The 23992-nt window shown below is 45.8% G+C and overlaps 1 protein-coding gene and 1 long non-coding RNA gene across 3 annotated transcripts in view; one reads left to right on the forward strand and one right to left on the reverse strand.

The window, feature by feature from the left end:
- LOC306807627 overlaps positions 1-23992 on the reverse strand; it is a 356348-nt gene that overhangs the window by 94264 nt on the left and 238092 nt on the right. The window lies entirely within an intron of this gene.
- CHL1 (cell adhesion molecule L1 like) overlaps positions 1-23992 on the forward strand; it is a 120650-nt gene that overhangs the window by 49632 nt on the left and 47026 nt on the right. For both annotated transcript variants that reach the window (XM_079317334.1, XM_079317335.1), the window contains 3 exons: positions 17542-17730; positions 19581-19686; positions 21253-21443. In XM_079317334.1, the coding sequence (XP_079173460.1) occupies positions 17640-17730; positions 19581-19686; positions 21253-21443 (388 nt within the window). In that variant the 5' untranslated portion in view covers positions 17542-17639. Of the gene's footprint in view, positions 1-17541; positions 17731-19580; positions 19687-21252; positions 21444-23992 lie in introns of those variants that run through there.

Below are 23992 nucleotides of genomic sequence, written 5' to 3' on the forward strand. Positions count from 1 at the left end.
AAAACCAGTGATGCATGATTAGTTGAAAGTTTTAAACATAATAGTCGTATTTTTCATATGCATGTACAGAAATGGCTTATGTCAACTGTAATGTGATTTTTAATACATATTAATAGAGTCTGTTGCAATGTGGATGGCTTGAACACCTTTTGGCAGATGGCTGTGGTATTAGAGAGTGCACAGTATAAATTAGTCATTTAGGGAAAGAAAACAATGCTGGGGTGCTAACATTGACTCTGCTCAGAGCTGCAGTTCCAGCACATCACTCCTGCAACTAGAAAGATTAGAAGAAGGATTAAATTTGCCAGAGAAATGAAATAAATGAAGAGATAAGTTCCTGGGTCAGAAAGGAGCTCGCTGCTGTTACAGCTTGTTCACATCCCTGCTGTGTCTCTGTCTTTGAGCTCCTGTCCCTTCAGAGGTCAGAAGGGGCAAAGCCAGGGCTGGGGCTCAGCTCATCCCCAGCAGGGTTGGAATGGGGCAGAATCCCCCACATGGAGCCCCAAGGCTGTGAGGTTCAGGTGGGATGGATGGGAGGGATGGAGGAGCTCTGCTGGGAGGAAAGGATTGAGAATTGGGATTGCTCAGCCAGAAGAAGGCTTTGGGATTTTATTGTGCCTTTCAGTGCCTAAATGGGCTCCAAGAGAGCTGGAGAGGGACTTTTGCAAGGGGCTGTAGAGGCAGGAATTAGTTCAGACTGAAAGAGAATGGGTTTAGATGGGACATTAGGAAAAGTTGTTCCTGAGGAGCCCCTGGCACAGGGTGCCCAGAGCAGCTGTGGCTGCCCCTGGATCCCTGGCAGTGCCCAAGGCCAGGCTGGACATTGGGGCTTGGAGAAATCTGGGACAGTGGAAGGTGTCCCTGCCATGCAGAGGGTCAAACAAGATGGATTTAAGATCCCTCCCAGCCCAAACCCTTCTGTGATTCTCTGTGGAAGGCAGTAACCACTCTCCTAAAACTGATGTAAGACATGAAAGAAGCTGATGGCTGAGCATTGTCTCCTTTTTGTTTTGTGCTGTTCAGAGAACAGAATTAGCTGGTGATGAATCTCCAGCTCTGTAAGTGTATTGCACTTTCCAGGTAGTGGCCTGACAAATGGCAGGGATTTTGTAGGAAATCACTTTAGCAAATGCTAAAGGGCACTCATCTCTGAGCCAGAGAGCAGCAGCTGCTCGGGCAATTCATTGCTGTGCTCAAATTCCAAATGGAGGCACTTGCTTGTAATCACTGTGCCTGGTAACCCTGCCATGGCTGGGGCAGCCTGGAAAGAGATATTTAAAAGCAATCTGCATTTTCTGCCTTGGAAATCTTGGGAGCCAGACTCATTCCTTGAGTCTACAGCAGGAGAGGCAGTCACTGCTGGCTCCTGCTGGATCAGGATGATTGTCAGGGTGCTTAATGAGCTTTGTGCAGAGTGCTTTTGGAACATATGTGTGCAGTGAGAGCCTTGCTGCTGCTGGCTGGGCACACTGCTCAGGGGCAGCCTGCCTCTCCTAAGCCCTGAGCATCTCCCAAACCCATCTGGAATTAGGGCTGAGCACCCTAATCGAGCTCATCACCCCTTTGAATGCTGCTCCACAAACAGTGGAAACAAATTCTAGTGTGGATTGTGGAAATCCTTAAAATCAGAGGGTTCTGGGAAAGCTGCAACAAAGCAGGCCTCAGAGAGAGCAATCTGCAATTAGAGCTAAGCAGAAAGCTTGAGGAAAGTTCTATGAGATGTAGAAAGCAAGGACAAATAGAATAATGGTCTGTGTATTAATGCTTGGCTGGAATAACTCCCTAAACTGCAGAAAAGTTTATCTAGGAAGATATTGGGAAGGTCTAAGCTTAATAATGGAGCTCTGGGAATTGTATGTTAAGGCTTAGAAGTAGGTATTGCATTCAAAATAACCAAAGGTACTTGTATTGGTGGGATGGAGCTACTGTCAATGTGCTTTTGCTTTTTGTGATTGGTCAAAAAGGTTTCAGAGTGCACTGTAACATCACATTCTGTGGCTGCTGCTGGGGATGTGAGCTGCTGGCATCTTCCTGCTGTCCCAGCCTTGTGATGAGACTGATGCTTGGGAGGAAAGAAAAAATAATAATAAATAATAATAATAAGAGTTCCACAGCAGTCCTGTCCCATTTGTGATTTTTTACATAACCATCTCTGTACTGGACAGGGCTGTGTGTTCTCTGGGAGCAGAACTGTGCTGCAACCACTGAGCAGGAGCTGATGGGGTGATGTGTTGGTCTGAGTGCACAGGAACAGGCTGACAGGGCTGTGTGTTCTTTGGGAGCACAGGAACAGGCTGACAGGGCTGTGTGTTCTTTGGGAGCACAGGAACAGGCTGACAGGGCTGTGTGAGTGCACAGGAACAGGCTGACAGGGCTGTGTGTTCTCTGGGTGCACAGGAACAGGCTGACAGGGCTGTGTGGGTGCACAGGAACAGGCTGACAGGGCTGTGTGAGTGCACAGGAACAGGCTGACAGGGCTGTGTGTTTTTTGGGAGCACAGGAACAGGCTGACAGGGCTGCACTCTGCTCTGACAGGTCCTGTCAGGGCTGCTGCAGACAGAGCCCAGCTCTTGGCTGGAGCTGCAGCAATTGCAGATGGAGTGATGTGTAATTTACTGAGCTGCTTGTTAATTCTGTGAGGTGGTGAAATCTCCTGGGCTTATAATTACTACAAATGTTTGCTTGACTCCACCACATAGCTTGACATTACACTGCACAAGTTTTTACCTCTCTGAAATTACAGCCTGGCTGTAAAACGCAGCAAAATATTAAAGAAGTATGGATGAGACTAAAGGCATTTTAAAAATGCTTTCTGTGCCTTGGAATTACAACCATTCATGCCATCTCCTGCTGGTTACACACTTTGTAACAGCTATTGTTTCCACGGCTGGGGTTTAATTTTCCTCAGCGCTGGTGATCTCAATAACAATCCTCCCAGCAAGGCCAGCGGGGAGCAGCCTGACTGACAGATATTTGAAGCTTTTCTGTGGCTCAGGATTAGTGAAATGTTCCCAGGCAGACCTGTTGGAGTGGGTGAGTCCTGGCTGTGTCACCTTTAGGGGAGCTGGGGTGGCTTTGGGGTCAGGTTGGTGTCGTTCCTCCCTGCAGGTGATCCCTGTGGAGCCTGGAGGAAGGGCCAGATTTCCAATGAAATTAAAGCCTCTCAGTGCTCATGGCTGAATTGCTGCTCAAGGGCTTGTCAATGACACAGGCCAGCCCCAGAGTTCTGTGTTTGAGCTGAGCATTTTGGGGTGGGACATGTTCTGCAGCACCATTTCCATCTACACAGCAATCACACAATCACTGAGCTTGGAAAAGCCCTCCAGGATCATGGAATCCCAGCTGTGCCACATCCCCACCTTGTCCCCAGCCCTCCAGGTGACACCTGCAGGGATGGGCACTCCAAACTCCCTGGGCAGCCCCTCCAGTGCCTTTCCAGCAGGTCCAGATGAGCCACACTTTGCACCAGTCTGGACATTTCCTGCAGTCCTGGACTGTCCCTCTGGACAGGGAGAAGTGGTGCTAGAGACAACATCCAGCTCCTGGGATGGTTCCTCCTCACCTGCAGATTCCTTTCAGCAGCCCTGGAGCTGATTTTGCAGTGAGAGCCACTCCCAGACGCTTGGGATGCCCAAACTTGTCCTGGATTATAGAAGCTTAAAGTATTTGTTGAAAACACTGATTTCTTTGAGTGGTATCTCTTGTGCCCAGCAAGCTCCTGTGAGCCCATTTAAACATCAGCCAAGCTGAGAATGAAAACAGCTTTCACTCCAATAAAGCCAAAGTTGCAAAATTAGAAATGCTGTTATTAGAAAAGAAAAGCAGACAAAATTAACAAACAGAAACTTGGATTAGGAGCTGCTGAAGGTGTTACCTCCAAAGGAGGAATCTTGTTTGTCTTTGCTTTGGTGAGTTCTGCCTGACAGTGCTCAGATTTTGGAGAGGTCTCCTGGGGGTGGAATCCTACCTGGAGATTTCACTCTTTATTTTTTAAATTTTCTGGCTGCTCCATAATGTAAGAGGCATTTTAGAAGCTCTCTGATTCCTGCAGTGATTCGAGGGATCTGTGTGTGTTTTTATTTACCTGCCTGGTGCCCAGGAGTGTGCCAGTGACCTTGGTTTATGTTGAATGGATCTGAGGGAAGAGAGGGAATGGAGACACTGCTGCGTTCTGCTCCTCTCAGGAAACACACAGCATTGCAGTTCTTTGGTGATGTTTATAAACATGGAAATCATATTCATAAATCCCCCCCAAGAAAGATTTTCCTGAGGTAGGTGGCAGAGAGTGGCCCCAGCCCTGTTTCTCTTCACCAGTTGCTTCTGTTCCTGGAAAGGCAGCGAGGTGCTGTGGTGCATGAGTGGAATTTGACAGGTTTCCCATGGAAACAGAAGATCAGATTTTTATTTCTTCTTTGCCAGTGAAGCTGATGTCAGTCAGGAGCATCTGTGCTGTCCTCAGGGGATACACCCCAGTGCAGACTGGAGTAAGGGAGGGCTGAGTCCTCCTGTGCCCATGTACTGAATAATTAGTAGTCTTTTCTGCCTTAATGTATCTTATTTATATATATTTTTAAAAATTGCTTGGTGATATGATACCAGTATTTCTTTTTGAAATAAATTCCCTCTGTGGCTCCAGCCTGGGGAGCTCAGGCAGGTTTGAAATACTCTCAAATGCAGATTTTGCTGCTTTGCTCTCTGATCCCCCAGACTGCCATTGCCACTGCAGGGTCCCCAGCTCCCTGCTCAGGGCTTTGAGACCAGACTCTTTCATTTCTTCCCCAGTTAGTTGCTGTTCCAGCCTCACAAATTCCCCCAAGTCCCTGTGCTGCCTGTCTCTGATCAGCTGCATTCCCAGATTTTCTAGAACTATCCCTCTCCCAGCTCTGTTCCGTCTCTCATGGATGAGGAACAGCAGCTGCTGTGAGCTCCCAGCCTCGTTTGGTGCTTCTCTCATTTCCTCATGTGCTCCTCTTGCTGCCTCCTTTTTCCTGAAACCTCCATCTCCATTTCACTCTCCAGATCCTGTGCTCCTCTCTGCTTTTATCCCTTCAGCCTCATGCAATCATGGAGTGGTTTGGGGCTGGAAGGGATTTAAAAGCTCATCCAGCCCTGCAGGGACATTTCCACTGTCCAGGCTCTCCATCCCCAGTGTCCAGCCTGGCTTGGGCATTCCAGGATCCAGGGGCAGCCAGAGCTGCTCTGGGCACTGTGCCAGGGCTTCCCACCCTCAAAACCTCTGCTGCTTCCTCATTTCTGCATGGAGGGGGACCCCAAGTGTCTGTGCCAGCTGTTGAAACAGCTTTGCTCAAAAATCCCTGCATTTTTTGTTTCCCTTTTCTACCTCCAGTGCCAAACTGGCTCTAATGAAGAGTTGTGTTGGGTTTGTTTTTTTTACACTAACTTGGCTCTGTGAGAATCTCAGTCACACCTGGACCAGGTAAAAATGAGTCAAGGCAGATCTGCTTTGTGAAACATCATTTGGAGCTTTTCCCCAAGCCTTTACTGGCACTGGGTCAGGCCAGTTGCCTTTAATGCTGTTCCCAGGGTTATCTGCTGGGTGGAACAGAGGGAACTATGCTGTGCACACTGGCAGAGTAAACCCCATTTTCCCCTCATCCTGGCTGGTAAATCCCATAAAGCATCCCAGAGACATTGCTGGACCTGGCTGCTGACTTGGAAGAAATTCTGAGAGCAACAAATGTGTAAGAAACCTGTTTGAAATTCATATTTCTCAAGAATTCTCTCATTCATGTCGTGAAACTCACCTCCAGTTCCTGCCTCTGTGTGAACCTGCTTAGTATGGGTTGTGATATCATTTACCTGATCTGCTCCTCTGTGACTGGTGAGAGAGAAGGGAAAAAACCCCCAAAAATCTCTTTATGAAGTGCTCTGCCAATTTACCTTGCCATAAAAGAGATATGTCATAGTTAGTATTAACATCTAATTATGCAAATGACATAATTTAATAATCATTATTAAATCCCAGCAAGCTTTATTTCTTTTCCTTATTGTTGATGGTTGTCCTTGATAGGAAAATGTCGTGATGCCTATCATAAAAATTAATTTTTGTGGGGATTTCACACCATTGCAGAGCCTTGCAGGCAAAGGTGGAGGCTGATTCCCCTTATCTGTGCAAGAACAAATGTTGTCCACAAGGAGAGCAGGGAGGGGAGAGAAAACTCTCACAGCAGCAAATATTTAATTAAAAAAGCTGCTTGGGCCAACTAGTTGTGGCAGCAGCTGCTTAAACAGAGATCTGTCCTCTAAATAACTTCAGCTAAATAAAGGGAGGAAAATGAGAGTGGAGGGGAAAGCTCCAAGGGTTTGTGCTGTAATTGCAGAAGTGGTTTCATTTCTGCATTTTGTCTTCAGTAGCCATGAGCTCCTTCTCTGCCTGTCTGCAAAAGCTTCAAGCTCTGGGAGTTCTACAGAGAGGAGAGTGTCAGTTTTCTACCACACAGAATAAAACAGGGTTTGGTAGGTACAGAATTAGTTCTCTGGCTTCAGGGAGCTTTGTGCCACAGAGCTGCCCCAGCCTTGGGGATTTTTTCTGCATTTAATATCAGACTCCTGGGGAGTTCCCTTTGCACCTTGCCACCTTGTCAGCTGCACTTCCAAAGGGCTCATGCCATTCATTTAACATGAAATGTTATTTATAATAACACAATCCCATCAGAGCACCCCAGCTGCAGCTCAGTCCCACAGTAAAAGCTGCTCAGTTGGGCTGGGCAGGATACAGGACTGTGAGCTGTCCCTGCATGGGCAGTGATGGAGAGCTCTGTCCAATGCTCACATCCATAAGGAGTAAATCCATCTGTCTCTTCCATGCTCTGGGACATTTCCAGGCTCAGGGCTGCAGGGAGGCTTGAAGGAGCAGCAGACAAGTCAGAGGTATTTGAGAGACAAGTGTATGGAAGGCCTTGTGCATAACTGACTCCTCTCTCTGATATTTTTAGGTATTTTAGCCACTTTCTGGTTTGTCTTTATAAGGAATTCATTTTTATGAGATAATAATAAGAGGTCATTAAATTTATCCATGATGTGACACTAATATATAAACAATTTGACCAACAGTATTGACAATTTCTTCTTTATTTATTTATTTTTTTTTAAGAAGGCAGAGGGATGTCTGTGATGCTGCAGAAGCTCTGGATGGAGCCTGCAATGCAATTTTCATGCATGTGGCATGAGAAGCACCTTCTCCCACTGTGCAAATCATTGATTAGAGCAACAATTCTGCAGGGGAGCAAAAGCCCCCCTTGTTCTGGAGAACTTGATGGTGTGAACAGAATGGGCAGAAATCTTAATTCTGCCTGTTTGACATTGAACATGAAGCTTCCCCTTGCAGCTGTACACAACTTCAGCAGATTTTAATTGCTCAGGCAGAACTTTCCACTCCTGATATTTACTTGCTGTACTTCTAATTTGGTTTTATTTACTTTAATTTCCACCAAGCTGGAGTGGAGTTTTTTTTTCCAAAAGTGGGGGATGCTAACAGTGGGTTTGTGCTCAGCAGCACCTCCAGCTTTTGAAATGAAGATTTCATAGTCAGTGGTGAGGTTTAGGATTTTGCTGTTGCCATGGAAAGCAAAAACCAAAACTAAAGGAAAAGCAGGCACCTAAATTGCCCTGTAGTTATTGGGCACTTCTCTGGGTTGTCTCTAAACCTTCTTGTGTGGCCTTGGGAGATACTTAACCAACCCTAAAGGGCAGAGGGAATAGATTTAATTTTGCCCAATTTCCTTCAAAACATTTTTCCCTGGGTACTGAGTAAGCAGGTAAATCATATTTTTTCCAAGCAATCATATTTTTTCCAAGGCTTTTAGGCTGTTTGAACAGCATGTTTTGCTGCCTGTGTTGCTTCCTCATTGTTTTCTGCTCAGCCACCTAGCTGGAGTCAAATTGTATCTCTAAAGATCAACTGTGCCTTAAAATTCACCCCAGGCTTGTGATGTGCCTGGTGAAACTTCTGTGATCAGCTGAAGGCACTGCAGCCACTGGCAGCTGCTTCTCTGCATCCTGCCAGTGCTGAAAGGGATGATGGATGTGGATCCCGAGGAGAAAAGCAGAATTACAGAGTCTCTTCCCTTTCTTTCACAGCCACAGTAGATATATTCAATGTATTGTCAGCCAGCTGTCTTCAGTGTGCTTGATGGATGTTTTGATTTAGTGCCTTGGAAAAAAAAAAAAAAAAAAAAGGTATTAATGGAGAAAAGCAACTGTTGCAGCTAGAAAATCATTGGTATTTGGAGTGTTTTGAATGATGCTTTTTCCTTACAATGGTAAAACTACCAGAGCAAGTGCAGAAAATTGCTGCTGTGCTCAGAAATAATCCTCACCTTATCAACAACTTGATTTCCCTGAAAGCTTTGACAAAAAACATTTCCATTAACAGAAGCTGTAGGAACAAAATGATGACCAGATAAATTGCAGCATTATTCTACTTAGGAGAATGTCTCAGGCACTCCTGGTATGATTCTGAGCTCTTTCCTCCCTGGAGGAAAAAAAATTGTTCCCATCTTCCTCATGAGTTTTTTAGAATGAGCTCCTAAAAAATGCAGGTGAAACAAGAGTGTGTCCCCTGGGTGGGCTGGGCTGCTGAATGTGTGTTTTTATTTAGCTTTATTGGGGCTTTTGTTGAGCTGTGAAGTTCTTAATGGAAGAAGGAAATTGTTGTAGATTCTAGGTGAAATCAAAGAAAGTAGGAAATGCAGAATCAGGATGAATTATGCACCTCTAATGCCATCCTGTTTGCTCAGGTCCTCAGATTCCTAATGCACAAACTGGCCCAAATCCTACAATTATTGCCACAAACCAATTCCTGTGGTGGCACAGCCTTGGCAGACTGTAAATCCCACTGGATCCTCCTGTGGAATCAGACCAAGATTCCCAATCTGAGAGATGCTGCTCCCTGTCCAGACAGGCACATCAGGATTTCAGAGAGCTCTGGGTGCTGTACCCTTAAACACTTCCATGCAATGTCTGTGTGAAATCACTGCATTTCACTTGGTTTATTTTTATTTTACTAAGTAATCCCTTATATTTCTGGCAGCATAGAAAATGTTGGAAGCTTAATGGCCTTGACTTATTGGGAGAAGCAGGTGTGGGGAGATTCTGCAGGAAAAGCTGCAAGAGCTGATCTCTGCTGTGAGCTCCTCGTGGTCACGAGTCACTGGCTGCAATTTAAATTAGGAACACAGTGATTTTCACTGCTGGGATGCAGGGTAAAACTGAGGGAGGAGATCTGCTGCAGTTTTGGGGTCAGTTTTTTGGGGGGTTTAAGATTCTGTGTATGAGGTCCTGGGAACACACTGAGTTCCTGAGGCAGGGAAGCTCTGTGGGTGTGCATTTCTGCTGGCACAGATGAAGGAGGGAGCTCAGATTTGGGGGTTTTGATACCTGGCAGTATTGCCAGTGTTGTACATCATGACTGAGATCACCTGCCTGGGATGCAGCAGGAAAAAATTATCCCAATGGATTGAGTGGGAATAACAGCTGTTTTCTGCTGTTTGTAGAGGTGATTCATCTGCAGTTAAATCCCTTTTTCCCCCGTTTCTGTTCTCACCTCGTTACCAGCACAGGGAGCTCTCCAGCAAACACAAACCCACACTGAGAATCACCAACCCCAAGTGGAGCCCTCAGTGCCCTGCAGTGGTTTCTGCCTTTGCCAGGTGATTTTCCTGGCACTGGGATGGTTCCTGTGCCTGGCATGGAGCCCATCAGGGGCTAGGTGTGTAAATTTTCCCCCTCCTTCAGCACCTGAGAGAGTGCAGGGTTCCTCCCATGGCAGAATCCCCTGGGCTGTGCCTTTGTGGTGTGTTCTGTGCTGTTCTCCCCGAGCTTTCTGCTGACTGAACAGCCCCATTACCAGCCCAGGGGCACATCCCTGCCCACGTTCCCCTGCCAGCAGAGCTCTCCTGGCCCTGGCTGTGCCAAGGATGTGCTCCCAGCAGGATGGGGGATGGCTCAGAGTGGCTGTGGCATGTGCTGAGCCTTCCAAGGTGAGGCAGGGCTGCTTCAAGGAGGAGCTGCTTTACTGGAACTCATGGTTGTTTGTATTAGCAGGAGAAAGCTCAGGATTTTCCCCATTATTATGTGTTTTGAAAGAGGCAGGATGAATGTGCAAAAGCAGCAGGCACCTTTGCAAATTCGTGCTGAAATTTTGGAGAATTTGCATCACCTCTGCTGGCAGAGGCTGTCGTTGGCAGTCTCATCTGGGCACAAACTGCAGCCTGCTCTCCTTCCTTTTCCTTCCCTTCCCTTTGTGCCTGCCTCATCTCCATCACCCACCCCACCTGCTGCTGTTCTTTGCTTTTGCTTCATGCTTGACCTATGAGCTGAAATGCTAATGGCTGCTGAAAATTCCAATTAATATAAAACTAGCTTCAGCCAGAAATGTGCTCAACTCGTTTAGGAGGTGCAGCATCTCAAGGAAATGCAGAATGGCAAAAGCCTCAGACAGCAGTTGAATTTTTAGCAGGCTGTGCTTCCAGGTGCAAAGCTCAGGTCTGGGCAGGTTTGTGACCAGCAGGGAGGACAGTGGTCACTGTGTGTTTGTAGTCATGACATTCCTCTGCTACAGCATTATCTCCTCGTGCTGGAATAATTTCTGTCTTTTCATTGGTTGAAAAAGTAATGATGTGTGGCCAGAGCTTCAGGTGAAGGGGATAAACCAGACACATGTAGGGGGATTAGGCTGCTCTTGCATCTGTAAATGTGCATTTGTAAAGGCAGACCCTGATTTTATGGTGACTTGTACAGGAATTATGCAAAGTACACTTTATAGTGCAGTGAAATATACAGTCTACAATTCCAGTATGGTATTTTTAATTCCATTCTAAATACCTTAGAAACTTGCTAATTAAATACTTGTGGGTTTCTCAGAAGTCTGCACAACATCTCCACAAGCAATTTGTGCTGCAGGATGTGGTACATACACCTTGAGTACACTACATTAAATCCAGATTTTCCCCTGAAAGAAAGGTTGGTGCCACAGTAGAACTGGAAGAAGACTTAAAGGAGATGAATGTAAAAATAAGGATTAGTTCCCACTCAAGAAAAGATTGTGTCTAGAGACCTAAATTTGTCTGTCACAGGAGCTGCTGTAGTGGCCCAGTGCTCAGAGCTGCTGCCCAGTTAACCCAGCCCAAAAATGAACTGCAGAAGAAGTTTTATGTGCAATGAGGATGGGCAGGGAAGCAATTAATTAAAGGAAAAAACTACTTAAATTTCTGGAGGAGAGGCTGTTGCTATTAAAGAGCAGATCTGGCCCAGAAACTCCCCAGGCAGGAGGACAGAGGATTTCTGTTCTCCCTCAGAGCCACTGTGGGGTCACCTGGTGTCACATTTCCCTGCTGTTCTCTTCAGATCAATACAGATGTTGGAGTTTACTCACAGATTTAAGAACTTCCATAAGGAGGGAGTGTGGCTGCAGGTTTGTGTGCTCCTGCTGGAAGGAGTGGGATCATGGCTGGTTATCCCAATTTACTGGGAATGCCCTGTCATTAATGGCATCACTAAAGTTTAATGAGTTGTCCATCACCAGCAATAACCCATGCACAGCTCACAGTTACTCCTTTGGCCATCAAGAGGCTGAAGCAGGTATTGATCTCCACCTGGATTTTCTTTTTTTTATTTTTTATTTTTATTTCTTATTGCAAGTGCTGCTCAGAGGCATTTTGGGGTTCCAGCAGAGCAGGTCTGATGGGGCTGGCAAACCTGGGCTCCTGAGCATCTTTGCAGGTTACAAATCACATTTCTTCAGCTTTCCATCCCTGTGTGTGTGCAAAAACCACGCAAAGCTTTGAGAAATGTGATCCTTGTGCTCAGTGCTTCAGCTGCCAGATGGACAAAAACCAATTAAATCAGCTCTCCCAGGTGCTGGGGCATTATGTGGGCAGAGGGGTGACCAGGAGAAATCATTTATTGCTGGCTTTTAAACCATTTCAGAGCACAGGGTGTGATCTGATGAGACTTGAGGGCATTGCACTTCAGGATTTTGCTGGAAGCAGATAAGGGAGTGTTTGTTATGTATTTGATATATATATTTGATATAAATATTTGATAGGAGTGTTTATGAGCATGGATAGCTGCTGCTGGCTGCCTCTTCCTGGGCTCACACCCTTGGGTTCCAAGATGCTCCTCAGGGTAAATCTGCAACAGAAACACCAAAAGCTGAGTTTGCACAGGTACCAAACTGAGCCCTTGGTCACAGCCAGAGGACAGGGGACAGCACCATCTGTCACCTGCCCAGCCCACAGCTGACCTGCTGTCCCAGACAGCCAGGACCTGGCAGGCTGCCTCCCAAATCCCTTCTTTATTCCTGAAAACTTTGGCCCAGGGAAATGAATTCTATTGTGCTCTTCATTTAATTGGATGTTTTGCTGCTACACTGAGCTACAGCCCTGCGTACCTATTTCTTTTTTAATTATATTAATTCCATTTTTAGAGTGGTTTTTAGGTTTGGGAACTGAAAGACTGATAGATTACAAAATTGGGAAGGTGCAATGGTTGCAATCATGGTTGAAACACATAAATTTTGTGAAATAATGCTGAAGTTGTGTAACTATACTGAAAACTTTTCCTTTAGATCTGCTGTCCCATAGTGTTTATGAAGTCCTTGGCATGATAAATAATGTATGGATTTTTCTCACCAAACCTCCTGAGAGTGGAATTGCATCCAGAACAGAAATATCTCTGTGCCTGTTGTGTGCTGCAGTGTGTTTGGAAATGCTCTGCCATGGAAGGAAGAGCAGCTTTCTGATTTGGGTGATTATTTTAATCACCCCCAGCATATGCATCAGGGGCTGCTTTTTAAAGAACTGACAACATCCCAAAATAGGTGATTGGAGAAGAGTCAAGTGAAGGTTATCCTCTCCCTGGTACTGACACTGGATGTCAAAAAGCTTTTAGGAGAAAACAATGGGTGACATTGATACCTGAACTAAAGTGGGGTCCTCATGAACATTCCCTCTCTTTTCCAAACTCTTTTATTTTTTCCTACCAGAAAGAATTTTTTTTTCTCCCCAGAGATTTTTTCCTCTTGTTCCATAACCGGGGCCACATGGGAGACTGCAATTTCTAATTACAGATATTTACCAGCCCTGTAACAACCATGTCACTGAGAAATTAAACCTGGTTCTAGCTAATGAAAAGCTTAGCCAAAGCTTAGCACCAGTGTTAAGCTGTGGGGATCCATTACTTTCCTCAAGATTTGTGCTGTGCAGGATTTAAACAAGGAATATTTGAAGAGAGAACCATAGAGCTGAGGTTGATGCCATATTTAGTAGGGCATTATAATTTCTCTTGGAAGTGTTAGACCAGTAATCTGGGAATTTTGGCTGTCATCCTGCTACTATTTGTGAGCAATATTAATGCAGTAATTACATGTAGGGAAAATTGTTCACTAGGTTGATGAGATAAATGGAAATTTAATCTTTTTTTCTTGTTTGGTTGTCCAATATTTTTACAATATCCTTCTGGAAGCAAGGGGATATAATAAAAGAATCTGGAACTCCTTGGAAATACTGATAGTTTGAAAGATTTGCTCAGTGTAAGTTAAAGGCAGCTCATTAAACAAACAAATGAGCTGTCCTTAGAGCAATCAGTATTTACTATTAACTGAACAGCACAGTAAATAATGAATTGCAGGTAAGGAACTACAGATAAGTATTTGCAGTGAATTCAAATTACTTGACTTAAGCCTGAGGCAGAGAAAAGCAAATAGAAAGAGAGAAAGGGAAGAAGGAGGGGGAAGGAAGGAGGGAGAGGAGGGATTGCAGATGTAACATTTGTTGTAGCAATCCGTGTTCATTTGCTGTGCAGAAGAAATGTTTTCTTGGGTACCCCCATCCCTGGTGCAAATGAGTCCACCTGAGAACAAAGGAGGATGTGGAATTCCTGGGAAAAAAAAAAAAAAAAAAAAAAAAAAAGAGAAGGCTTGGGGAGACCCTGTAATTTTTTTCAAGTACCTGAAAGGGGGTCGCAAGAAGGCTGGAGAGGGATTTTGGACAAGGGATGGAGGAACAGGACACAGGGAATGGCTCCCACTGACACAGGGCAGGGATGGATGGGATTTTGGGAAGGAATTGTTCCCTGGGAGGGTGGGCAGCCCTGGCACAGGTGTCCAGAGCAGCTGTGGCTGCCCCTGGAGCCCTGGAATGTCCAAATCCAGGCTGGACACTGGGCTGGGAGCACCTGGGACAGTGGGAGGTGTCCCTGCCATGGGAAGATCATTGTTAAGGCCCTTCCAACCCAAATCAACCTGTAATTCTGTGGAAAGCAGGACTCTGATCCTGACCCAGCTCAGAGAGCAGGGCTGGTGTTTTTCCCAAAGTCAGGATCACTCTCCTACCCCAAGGACAGAGCTGAGCTTTGGCAGCAGCGAGACCCAAACCTGCCCAGGGCTGCCAAGTGCCTGCACAGCTCCCTCAGTCATCTCCAAATTACTGAGGCAGAGAAATTGTTCATTTGCTGGAACTGGCACAGGTTGAGAAGTCTGGGTTTGGAGTTTAATCATCACTGGAGTGAGATTGTGCTGCCTGCAGTTTGGGTGTGTGGCTGTGTCTGGAGCCAGCATGGATGGGCTGGGGGATGTTGCTCATTAAAGAGGGACTCAGGGTGTTTGGGATGCTGGAAGTGAGAGGAGATTTAATCAGGATCTCTGCAGTTTCACCTGAGACCTGGTGGGACAGCTAAAGGTGTGACAGGCATCCTAAACACCTAAAGCTTGGCAGCCCTGCCTGAAAGTCACCTTAAAAAGGTGAAGAGCTGGGCCCAGGTGTGTGCAGGGAGGATGTGCCCAGAACAGGACAGTGAGTGGGGCACAGAGGGAGGTGTTGGCATTCCCTAAGCACTGCCACAGCCAGGAAATTGCCAACAGGCACAGGGGCAGGAGGCTTCTCTTGCTGGGAGGTGTCACAGGGTGAAAATCTCTGCAGAGAGCTTTGTTCACATCACTCCAGAACTGCACCTGTGGAATCCCCAGGGGATGAACCAGCCCAGGTCCCTGCAGCTGCAGGGAGGTCTCCAGGTGGAATTACCTGTGGATGTGCACAGGTCCATCCCTGCTGGTGCCCCTGTGCTGGCTGTTTCCAAGTGCTGCTGCTGCATTAGTATTCAGGCCAGGGAACAGGAGTGAGGTGCTAGACAGACCAGCTAATTACAGCAGCCTGCAGAGGCAAGCCAGGCTGTTCCACATGGTGAAGGATATCCTGCCTACTTGGAACACTGCAGCTTTGCTCTGGCACTTCATTAAAAAAAATAAGAACAAAAAAAAATAAGGCGTGAGCTAATTGGTTTGGTTAAGGAATCAAGCAATGCTCTTGCTTTTTTCTTGGATTTAATCTGAATTTATGCAGTGTTTTGTGACACTCATCTGAAGCAGAAGTTGCTGTGACCTCAGCAGGCTGCAGAGCTGCTGCAATCCCAGCTGCCCTGCCTCTGGCTGCCACCCTGACCTGCCTGCTCCTGTCCCCAGAGCTGTCAGCAGATGGGGAGAGGAGCCTCTCGCTGCCACCAACACACCATCTGCAGGCAGCCAGGCTTGCCTGGCTTTTTATGAGCCTAAATTGCAATTCTGCATGCAGGGGGTTTTCTGTCAGAGCATCTGTTTCCCTGCCAGTGACACAGATCTGGGGCTGAGCGTGTGCCAGGGGCAGGTGAGCAGGGCCAGCCCCCTCCTGCAGTGACAGCAGCCATCAGGTGGCTCTGGCTGGGGCTGCTGCCTGTCCTGTGTCCCCTGTGCTGTCACACAGCACTTTGGAAAGCTGCACTGCTCTAAGCCAGAGCCAGGAGAGCTCAGACTGAGGGGATGTGCCCTGCCACAAGCAGCACTGCTGGTGCTGTGTGACTCTGGCTGATTTACACTGAGCCTGTCCCCTGTCCTGTCCCCTCCAGTGCCCTTCTGCAGAGAGGGGCACTAAGCTGATTACTCAGCTTCTTCCATCAGCAGATACTCAGGGCCTAAGATACTTAAAAGACATCTGGTTTTTAGCCTGATTTCTGAACAAATGAGGCTTATGTGATTACAGTGTCTGTGGCTTGCCCCTCGTTGGCCAATTTCAATCCTCAGCTGGGGATTTTGGTCTCCCAGATGTGAACTTGCAGGAAGTTTCTGTGGACAGAACTCACCCTGGAGGGAGGATAAGCAGCACAAGCTCATCATGGAATTGGTGTGAGAGGGAATGTGCTGGGGGAAAGGAAAATCTGTGTTTGTAGGGAAAAGCAGCCATGGGGAGAAACCCCCGTGGGCTGGAGGGTGTGGGCAGTGTGGCTGAGCCCTGCCTCTGCTCAGCTGTGCTGGGCAAGCACATCCATCCACAGGGCCACCTCCTGCTGTCCCTGCATGCCAACTGCTCCTGTGATCCCAGGATTGCTTTCCTGATCCCTGGATTAACGGGCTGGGATGTGCAAAGATACAAGAGCTGTGTGTGAGGCAGGCTGAGCCAGGCAGGGAGAGAACTGGCCAGCCCCTGCCAGGCTGGGCTGCCTCCTCTTCAAAAGTGTTTTTTCAGAGTTATCCTGACAACCCAGGTCTGAATTCTCCTGAGGCTGATGTCTGAGGGTGCCCAGGTAAATTTATTAATTTAATTTAATTATCAACAGTTTGTGCTGGTTGATAATTCACTCAGGTACTGTGGATGAAGTTGGGGACTGGAATCCTCCTTGCACCTACTTTTGCAGAATCACAAAATCTCAAAATGCTTTGGATTGGAAGGGTCTTAAAAAAAAAAAAAATCATCATCCCCCACCCCTGGTGTGGCAGGGACACCTTCCCCAGGCTGCTCCAACCCCAGTGTCCAACCTGCCTTGGGCATTTTCAGGGTGCTCTGGGCACCCTGTACCCTCTCAGGGAGAAATTTCTTCCTGATTTTTCACCTAAATCCGAATTCTCTTCTTTATTTCTCTGTGAATTTCACTTAAATGCTCATTAGAGCTGTATCTGTCTCCTTTCTGCAGCTGCACAGCATTTTTGCCTTGTAGTTCAGAAGCTGAGGATGTCTAATGGAATGTGTAAAACCCTCGTAGAGCAGTTCTGGGACTGTGGGGGAAAAGCAAAGGTTTCATCTTCTGGTTCCTAATAATGAACTAAATGAGATTGTGTCCTTCTTTGAGCATAAATGAAAGATAAAAGACAGATGAGATTTATGAACAAGGTCATTAGTGTACCAAATTTCTCTCATTAGATCTGTTACATTACTTTCCAACTTACACAAGTCTCATTAGAAAAATTCATGAACTGGAATGATTACAAATACACCATATTCTAAACCATCCCTACTTTTAATTGCCAAGCAGCAAAAAAAAAACAATTATACTTCTGTGCTACAATATAGTTGTACTTTTGTGCATGTAGTTTTTTTTTTTTTCTGTTGTTGTTAGAATTTAAACAGAGGTTCTTGAAGCCATGGGATGGGGCTAGAGGAAAATGGACCATTTAGTGCAATTTAGCAGCAAACCTGAAATGTTACTTTAATTTCATAACCTTGTCAGACCCAGGTTGATGTTGCAGGCTAATATTGTGTTTGTTCTCCTCACCAGACTCCACTTTCACATCCCTGTGCCTGATTTGAAGCAACAGTGAGTGGAAGCATAAGGTATCTCTCATTCTGTTTGGACTCCTTGTTTACAGAAGAGTGATGGAGATGCTATTAAGCACAAAAGGCATCACCATATGCCTGTTCTTCTTTGTATTGAGTTTGGCAGCAGCTATTGAAATACCATTATCAGGTGAGTTGGAGCTATTTGCTGTTTTGTTTGGTATTCCTTTGCAGCTAGCCCTGAAGGAAAAAATATTAAATCCTCCTTTCCAGTTGTGTTCCATTTGGAGTTTAATCTCGCCACAATGTGGCCTTTGGGAAATTCAGGTCTGATCAAAAACTAAGCTCCTGTTTGAGCCTGCTTAAATGGAGCACTAAAGTTGTCTAACAACATCTCTCTGGTGTTTGCCATCCAACACAAGGTTTAGCTCTGAGAAATTGGGTTTGTCCTTCATTTCAGTTCCTCATTTTTGGCTCTGAATCCCCCTGAAGCTCATTTGATGTGCATACATCCCTCCTTCCTTGTGGTGCAAGCTGCCATTCCAGCAGGGAAGGGAGCAGGTGGATGTCTCAGAGCAAATGTTGGTCCCCAGGGAAGGATTTCACACTCTGTGTCCTGCCCCAGGGAGCAGCTCCTGCATCCCCCACCAGCTGGGATGAATTCAAACTGCTTGTTTTACACGGATCATGAGCTCCCAGGACATGTGTAAAATACAGGATGAGGCTCACAGGGAGAAATCCAAGGGAAGCCAGAGGACCCCTCTGTCTGGAGCACAGCCCAGACCTCCTGAGCTTTGCATTTTTCAGACATAAAATGGGCCAGGAGGGTTGAAAACTGCATTTTGCTTTGTTGTTTTGGTTGCAAAAAAAAACCCAAAAAAAACAAAGCATAACTCACCAATATTAGCATTTATGAATTATGGTGGGGAAAAATAAGTAAACCTAAGGAATAATAAATGTAGGCTCTTTTCAGGGTCTCAGAGTAGGATATGGGCCAATTTCAGGATCCTGTGGATCTACCATGAGCTCTTAGCACTCTGGAGCCTGCCAATAGCCCTGGCTGCAAAGAGGAATTCAGCCAAGCAGGTTTATAGGATATTTTTGTAAAACTGCCCCAATTTGCATTGGGAATAGATGTTTCGGGTTTTTTTTTTTTTGCAGGAAGGAGCTGCAGTGGCTCCTTGTGTTTCAATAAAGCCAAAGTGGAGCTATGACTGTGAAGCACAGGGCAAACTCTCTGGGCATCCACTGCTTTTTATGAACCTACCCCAGGGAACCACCTACCCCTTAATTAGCTGTAATGAAGCATTTTATATTGTAATAAAAATTTATTTCAGATCAGTGGAGCTGGTGGGTTTGGAAGTGCCACGTGGTGTGACCAGACACTGCATTTCACTCCAGCTCGGAGCTCCCTGGACTTAAAGCAGCACCCAAAGATCATTTTAATTCTCTTTCTGGCTGTTAGTAACAATGGGGTGATCCTATTATCCCAGCTGCACTGCAGGGAGCATCCTCCTTCCTCTGTTACACAGGCTTTTGTAACATTTAATTCCCTGAGAAGAAAGGAGAATTTAGTGCAGCCTCTGTGCGTGACCACGCAGCTGCAGCCTGGGGCAGACACTAAACCAGCCTTGCAGTCCCTGGATTTCCTGGCACTTTTAGCCAGGATGATGGCAGCAGTTTGCTGCTTCATGTGTGTGCATCTGTGTCTGGATTAAATCCACTTGCTGACTTCACCCAGGAGTGAATTTGCCAGGGCACAGCCTCCTGCTTTGGCTCTGGCTCTGGGGCGGTCCCAGCTCTGCCCTGGGTGGGTTTGGAGGGGGTGAGGGTGGGCACTGCCCCTCTGCCAGCTCTTTCTCTGCTCCCTGAGGCAGTGACAGGAGTCAGAGGGGATTTATTGTCCCTGCCAGGCAGGTGATGATCCCCTTCTTCCCTATTTCTGCAGGAATAACCCAATCCTGCCATCGTTCCTCTCCACTCAAGGGGAGCCCAGTTTGGCTGGAATGATGTTTTAACCCAATTCCTCTTTGTGTTCAGTTGCCCAGCTTCCAACAATCACAGAGCAATCCCACACCCAGGTTGCCTACCCCTTTGATGAGGACTTCACCATCAAATGTGAAGCCAGAGGAAACCCCCAGCCCAGGTGAGTAGTGCTTGGAGAAGCAAACAGAAGCTGAATCTGCTTTTAACCTTTGCCAACATTGCTGTGTCTGTCAGGAGCTGCTGCTCATCATCCTCACTGAGGTTAAGGGCTGGTTTTCCATTCAGGCCATTCAGCTTTTGTTGCTCCATCACTTCCCCTCACCCTGTGAATAAATGCCAACGTGGTTTTCCTTGCTGGGGGATGTTTCATTTCTCTGGCATGTGTCGAATTCACCCCGTGGTTTAAAAAAAAATCTTGTCTGGGTTATGCTGCAAAAGGTGAGCTGTGAAATCAAAGGGGCCCAGCTGTTCCTCTGCCTCTTCCACTGCAACCCTAAAAACCCCAAACACATTAAACTGTGTATTCAAACACCACAAGTGCATTTTGTCAGATACCTTGCCTGCACATAATATCAGCAGGGCCTTGGTGATGGTACAGATACACACAAAAGGAGCAATTCAGGTAAATATCCAAAGATAAGTTCTCTGCATTTTACACCAGTGTGGAAGAGAGAAACATTTTGAATGAAAATGTGATTAACAAGAGTGCAATAATAACCCAGTAAAAACTCCTCCTGAGGCTTTCACCACTCAATGCTGCTTGGGCTCAATTAATAACTGGTTTGAATATATTTTTTTCTCTTTAATCCTTCCCTTCTCCATTCTTGGCAATACAATTTAAAATTTAAAAGGCATTCTTTTATTTAGATGAAGACAATTTGGTAATTTTTAATTGAGCTCCACATAGGGATTTGTACCATGATAACAAATTCCCTTTATTCCACTGATTGTGAGTGCATCAATGAAAAATTTCCTGGTATATTTAAATGATGTGGCACTGCCTGTTAGGTGGGGGGATCCCATATTCCCTCCATCCTGGAGCAAGGATCCCATATCCCCTTTCCATCCTGGAGCAAGGTAGTTTTGCCAAGACCAGTTAAGTGCCCAAACAGTTTTGTTGGCATTATTTTTTCTCTTGAAATAAAAAAAAGAGAAAGGTACACCTACCATTAAATACACTGTAATTTCCAGCTGGCTGGAAAATCAGTTTAGGCAAATTTCAATGCATCTGAGAATTGCACAGGAGCTGTGACAATTCCCTCAGCATTCATCAAAATCTCCAAGAAACACCAAACTACAAGTGGTTCCACGGCAAGGAGAAGCTCAATGGAATCATCTCATTTCTTCTGGTTCAGCCATGGTGGAGGGTGGGAGAAGCTCCTGTGGATCTTTCCAGAGCAGCAATCCCACCACAGCCCTTGCAGAGCTCCAGGTGCCTTTCCCAGGTGCTCTGTGATCACTGTCCTTGCTCCAAGCTCTGGGCTCAGGTCACAGCCATGGCCAGAAGCAGAGTGTGAGGAAGGAGAGATGTGCAGCACGAGGAGAGGAGCACAGTGGTCATTCTGTCATTCTGTCATTCTGTCATTCTGTCATTCTGTCATTCTCCTCTTACATCCAGTTTTTCCTTTTATTTTGATAAAACCCTCCTGCTCCCACATTTACCCCTGGTTAATACCAAAATGCTGTCCTGGTGCCTGCCCACTGTAACATTTCTGTTATTTTCCAGCTTTAACTGGACTAAGGATGGAAAACCATTTGATTTGTCATCTGACCCGAGGATAGTTACATCAAACAACTCTGGAACTTTTGTGATCCAAAACAGAGGAATCATCAACAATTTCCAGGGGAGATATCGTTGCTTTGCATCCAACCTGCTGGGCACTGCCATGTCAGAGGAAATTGAGCTGATTGTTCCAAGTAAGGGCTTTGCTTTTGGTTTGAATTCGTAATTATTGCTTTTATTATTAAATGAGAACTGTTTTTCCTCAAAGTAAATGGGAAAGAACTGCTCACTGAGGTGGTGCATGGTAAAAGGTGAGTTGTTTGCTGTTCAGTGAACATGTAAGGAAAAAAAGTAATATTTTCTCCTTAGAATGATTTAATTTAATTCCTGGTTTTGAGGACAGAAACCAAATCTGGATGTAGGATTTCAGACCACTGAACTATCAACTCCCACAGGTTGTTACTGCAGAATGGCACTGGATGCAAATGTTTGAAAGCTCCAGGGGAAGTGATTTGATCAGCTGTGAGTTCATTAATCTGATGTCAGCAGCGTTCAGAATTTGGGATAAATACTGATGGAGAGAAGAATAAAGCCCTGGAAGTGAATGGAAAACAAGCTTAAAAATAAAGCAGGGAAAATTACTGATCCTAGAAATTTGTGCTTCCACTGTTAGCACGGAGGAAAAGCAGAGGGGGAAATGAGGGATTAAGGACCAGGTTTGTAGAAGTGGGATGAAATTTATGGATAGAATCAAAGAATCACAGGATTGGCAAAGAGTTTTAAAATCATTGAGTCCATTCCTTAACCCAGCCCAGCCAGGTTCAACATTCAACCATGTCCCAAAACTGAAACAATGGTTTGTACCAATCATGGAATCACCTGTAGTTTGGAATATGAGCAGTCATTTTGGTTCTAAATTCAGGATTGAAACACACAAAATGAGAAGAGGAAAATCAGAAGCAGAATCTTCCCAGTGGGAATAGAAAGGACAAGAAACTTCCCCAGCTCCATGGTGGAGCAGGGTGAGAACCTGAAGCAGGTTTTATGATGCAGTTCAGTGGCAGAGATGGAGAGAAGCAGCAGTGCAGTGGATTTTTCCAGATTAGATCCTGCATTTCCAAGCTCCTGCAGTATTTTGTTATCAAATGTCTGACAGCTCCATGCTCAGGTGGAATCCATGGCAGGGGATGCACCCACAGCCTTCTCAGCCCCACGGTGACAGGAGGTGGCTGCTCTTGTACAAAGACACTGCTGGCAGATCAGGGCAGATGAAATGAGCTATGAGAAACGTGAATAAACATTTTTGTCCTGTCTTCAGCACAGGAAATAATGCTGAGAAGCATTCAAGGCATGGCCAGGGCTGTGAGAGTCGTGGTGCTGTGAGAACAAGACATTGCAAGGGCAGGGAGGGAGCTCTGAGGATGCCATGTAAATGGATTTTATGAGTGCTCCTCATGAAAGACTTGTTTCATTTTCCTTTTGTCCAGATTTATGGATTTCTTTTTTTCCCTTGGGAAATCAGTTTCATGTTGTAATGTGCTGCACAGTAATCCCTGATGCCAGGGAGGAATTAGCAGGATTCCAGGTGTTGCTCTGTGGTTTAGTCTCCACCAGCTTGCAGCTGTTTTAAGGGAAGGGTTTTCTAGAGCAGAGGAGAATTGCAGGAAGCTTTAGCACAGTAAGCTGAGGTTTATTGAACTGTTGGCTCCACAGGTAGGGCAGGGCTGGAGTTTCAGGCAGGGACAGGAGAGTGATGCAGTTCAACTTCAGGACATAACTTTTCACTTTGGAGTCTGCCCAGGGCAGGGGGTTCATACAACTTCTCTTTAAAATATCTCAAACTGATTACATTTGAGAGGAGTTAAAGTGCTCAGTGTCATGTTTGTATCTCCAGCAGCAGAATATTCTGCTACTGCATTGCTACTGAACTGAAAAAGATGGTTAAGGTGGAAAAGCAGTAGTTGTCTGTATTTGTGATTATTGAATCAGTGTTCAGAGAAGAAATTTTTTGCTTTTAATGAAAAACGGTCTGAAGTAGCTTAAGTAGTTATTAAATATATTGGGAGTGGATGACAACAAATTTATGGAGAGGTTACAAATATGGTTGTTATCAAAAGCAAGAGGAATTTTAGTGCTAATATATGCAAAGTCCTAAACCCAGCAAAAATAAAAACCGTGGTACAGATAATGTATTAGAGAGATTTATCCAAGTCACATCTTTTAAAGCACATTTGCTGTTATTAGAACTCTTCTGCCATCAGTTCTTTCATTTATGGGTGCAGTGTAGAAGCTGCAAATTAAATCAGGATTCAGAGAGGAGTAGAAGGCACCTTTGATTTTCTAAAGTGCTGGATGCTCTACAAGTGTTCTGCAGTGAAAGAGCTGCTGGTGCATAGACCTGCTGTAAATCAGGGGCTGCCACAGAGGGGCTGGGGATAAATTACCCCCATTCAGCCCCAGGTTTTGGAGCAGGGGCTGGTACATGTGAGATCACCCCCTGCATTCCTGATCCTGGTGCAGAGGTGGCAGGGCTGTGCCAGCTGCATTCATGTCAGATGTAAAACTCCTTGGCAAAGTCACTGTGCCAGGGAAGGGGAGAAAACCCCAGAGAGGCAGAGCAGGGCAGTTTCTTCCATAAATTACATTTCCACTGCAGAAGCAGAATACTGGGTCTGTGAGGCTGCTGCTGAAAAGGAGAACAAAAGACTGTTTACTCACAGTAGTCATTCCAGGGAAGCAATAG

This window comes from Erithacus rubecula (genome assembly GCF_903797595.1).
Source record: "Erithacus rubecula genome assembly, chromosome: 13".
Taxonomy (NCBI): Eukaryota; Metazoa; Chordata; class Aves; order Passeriformes; family Muscicapidae; genus Erithacus; species Erithacus rubecula.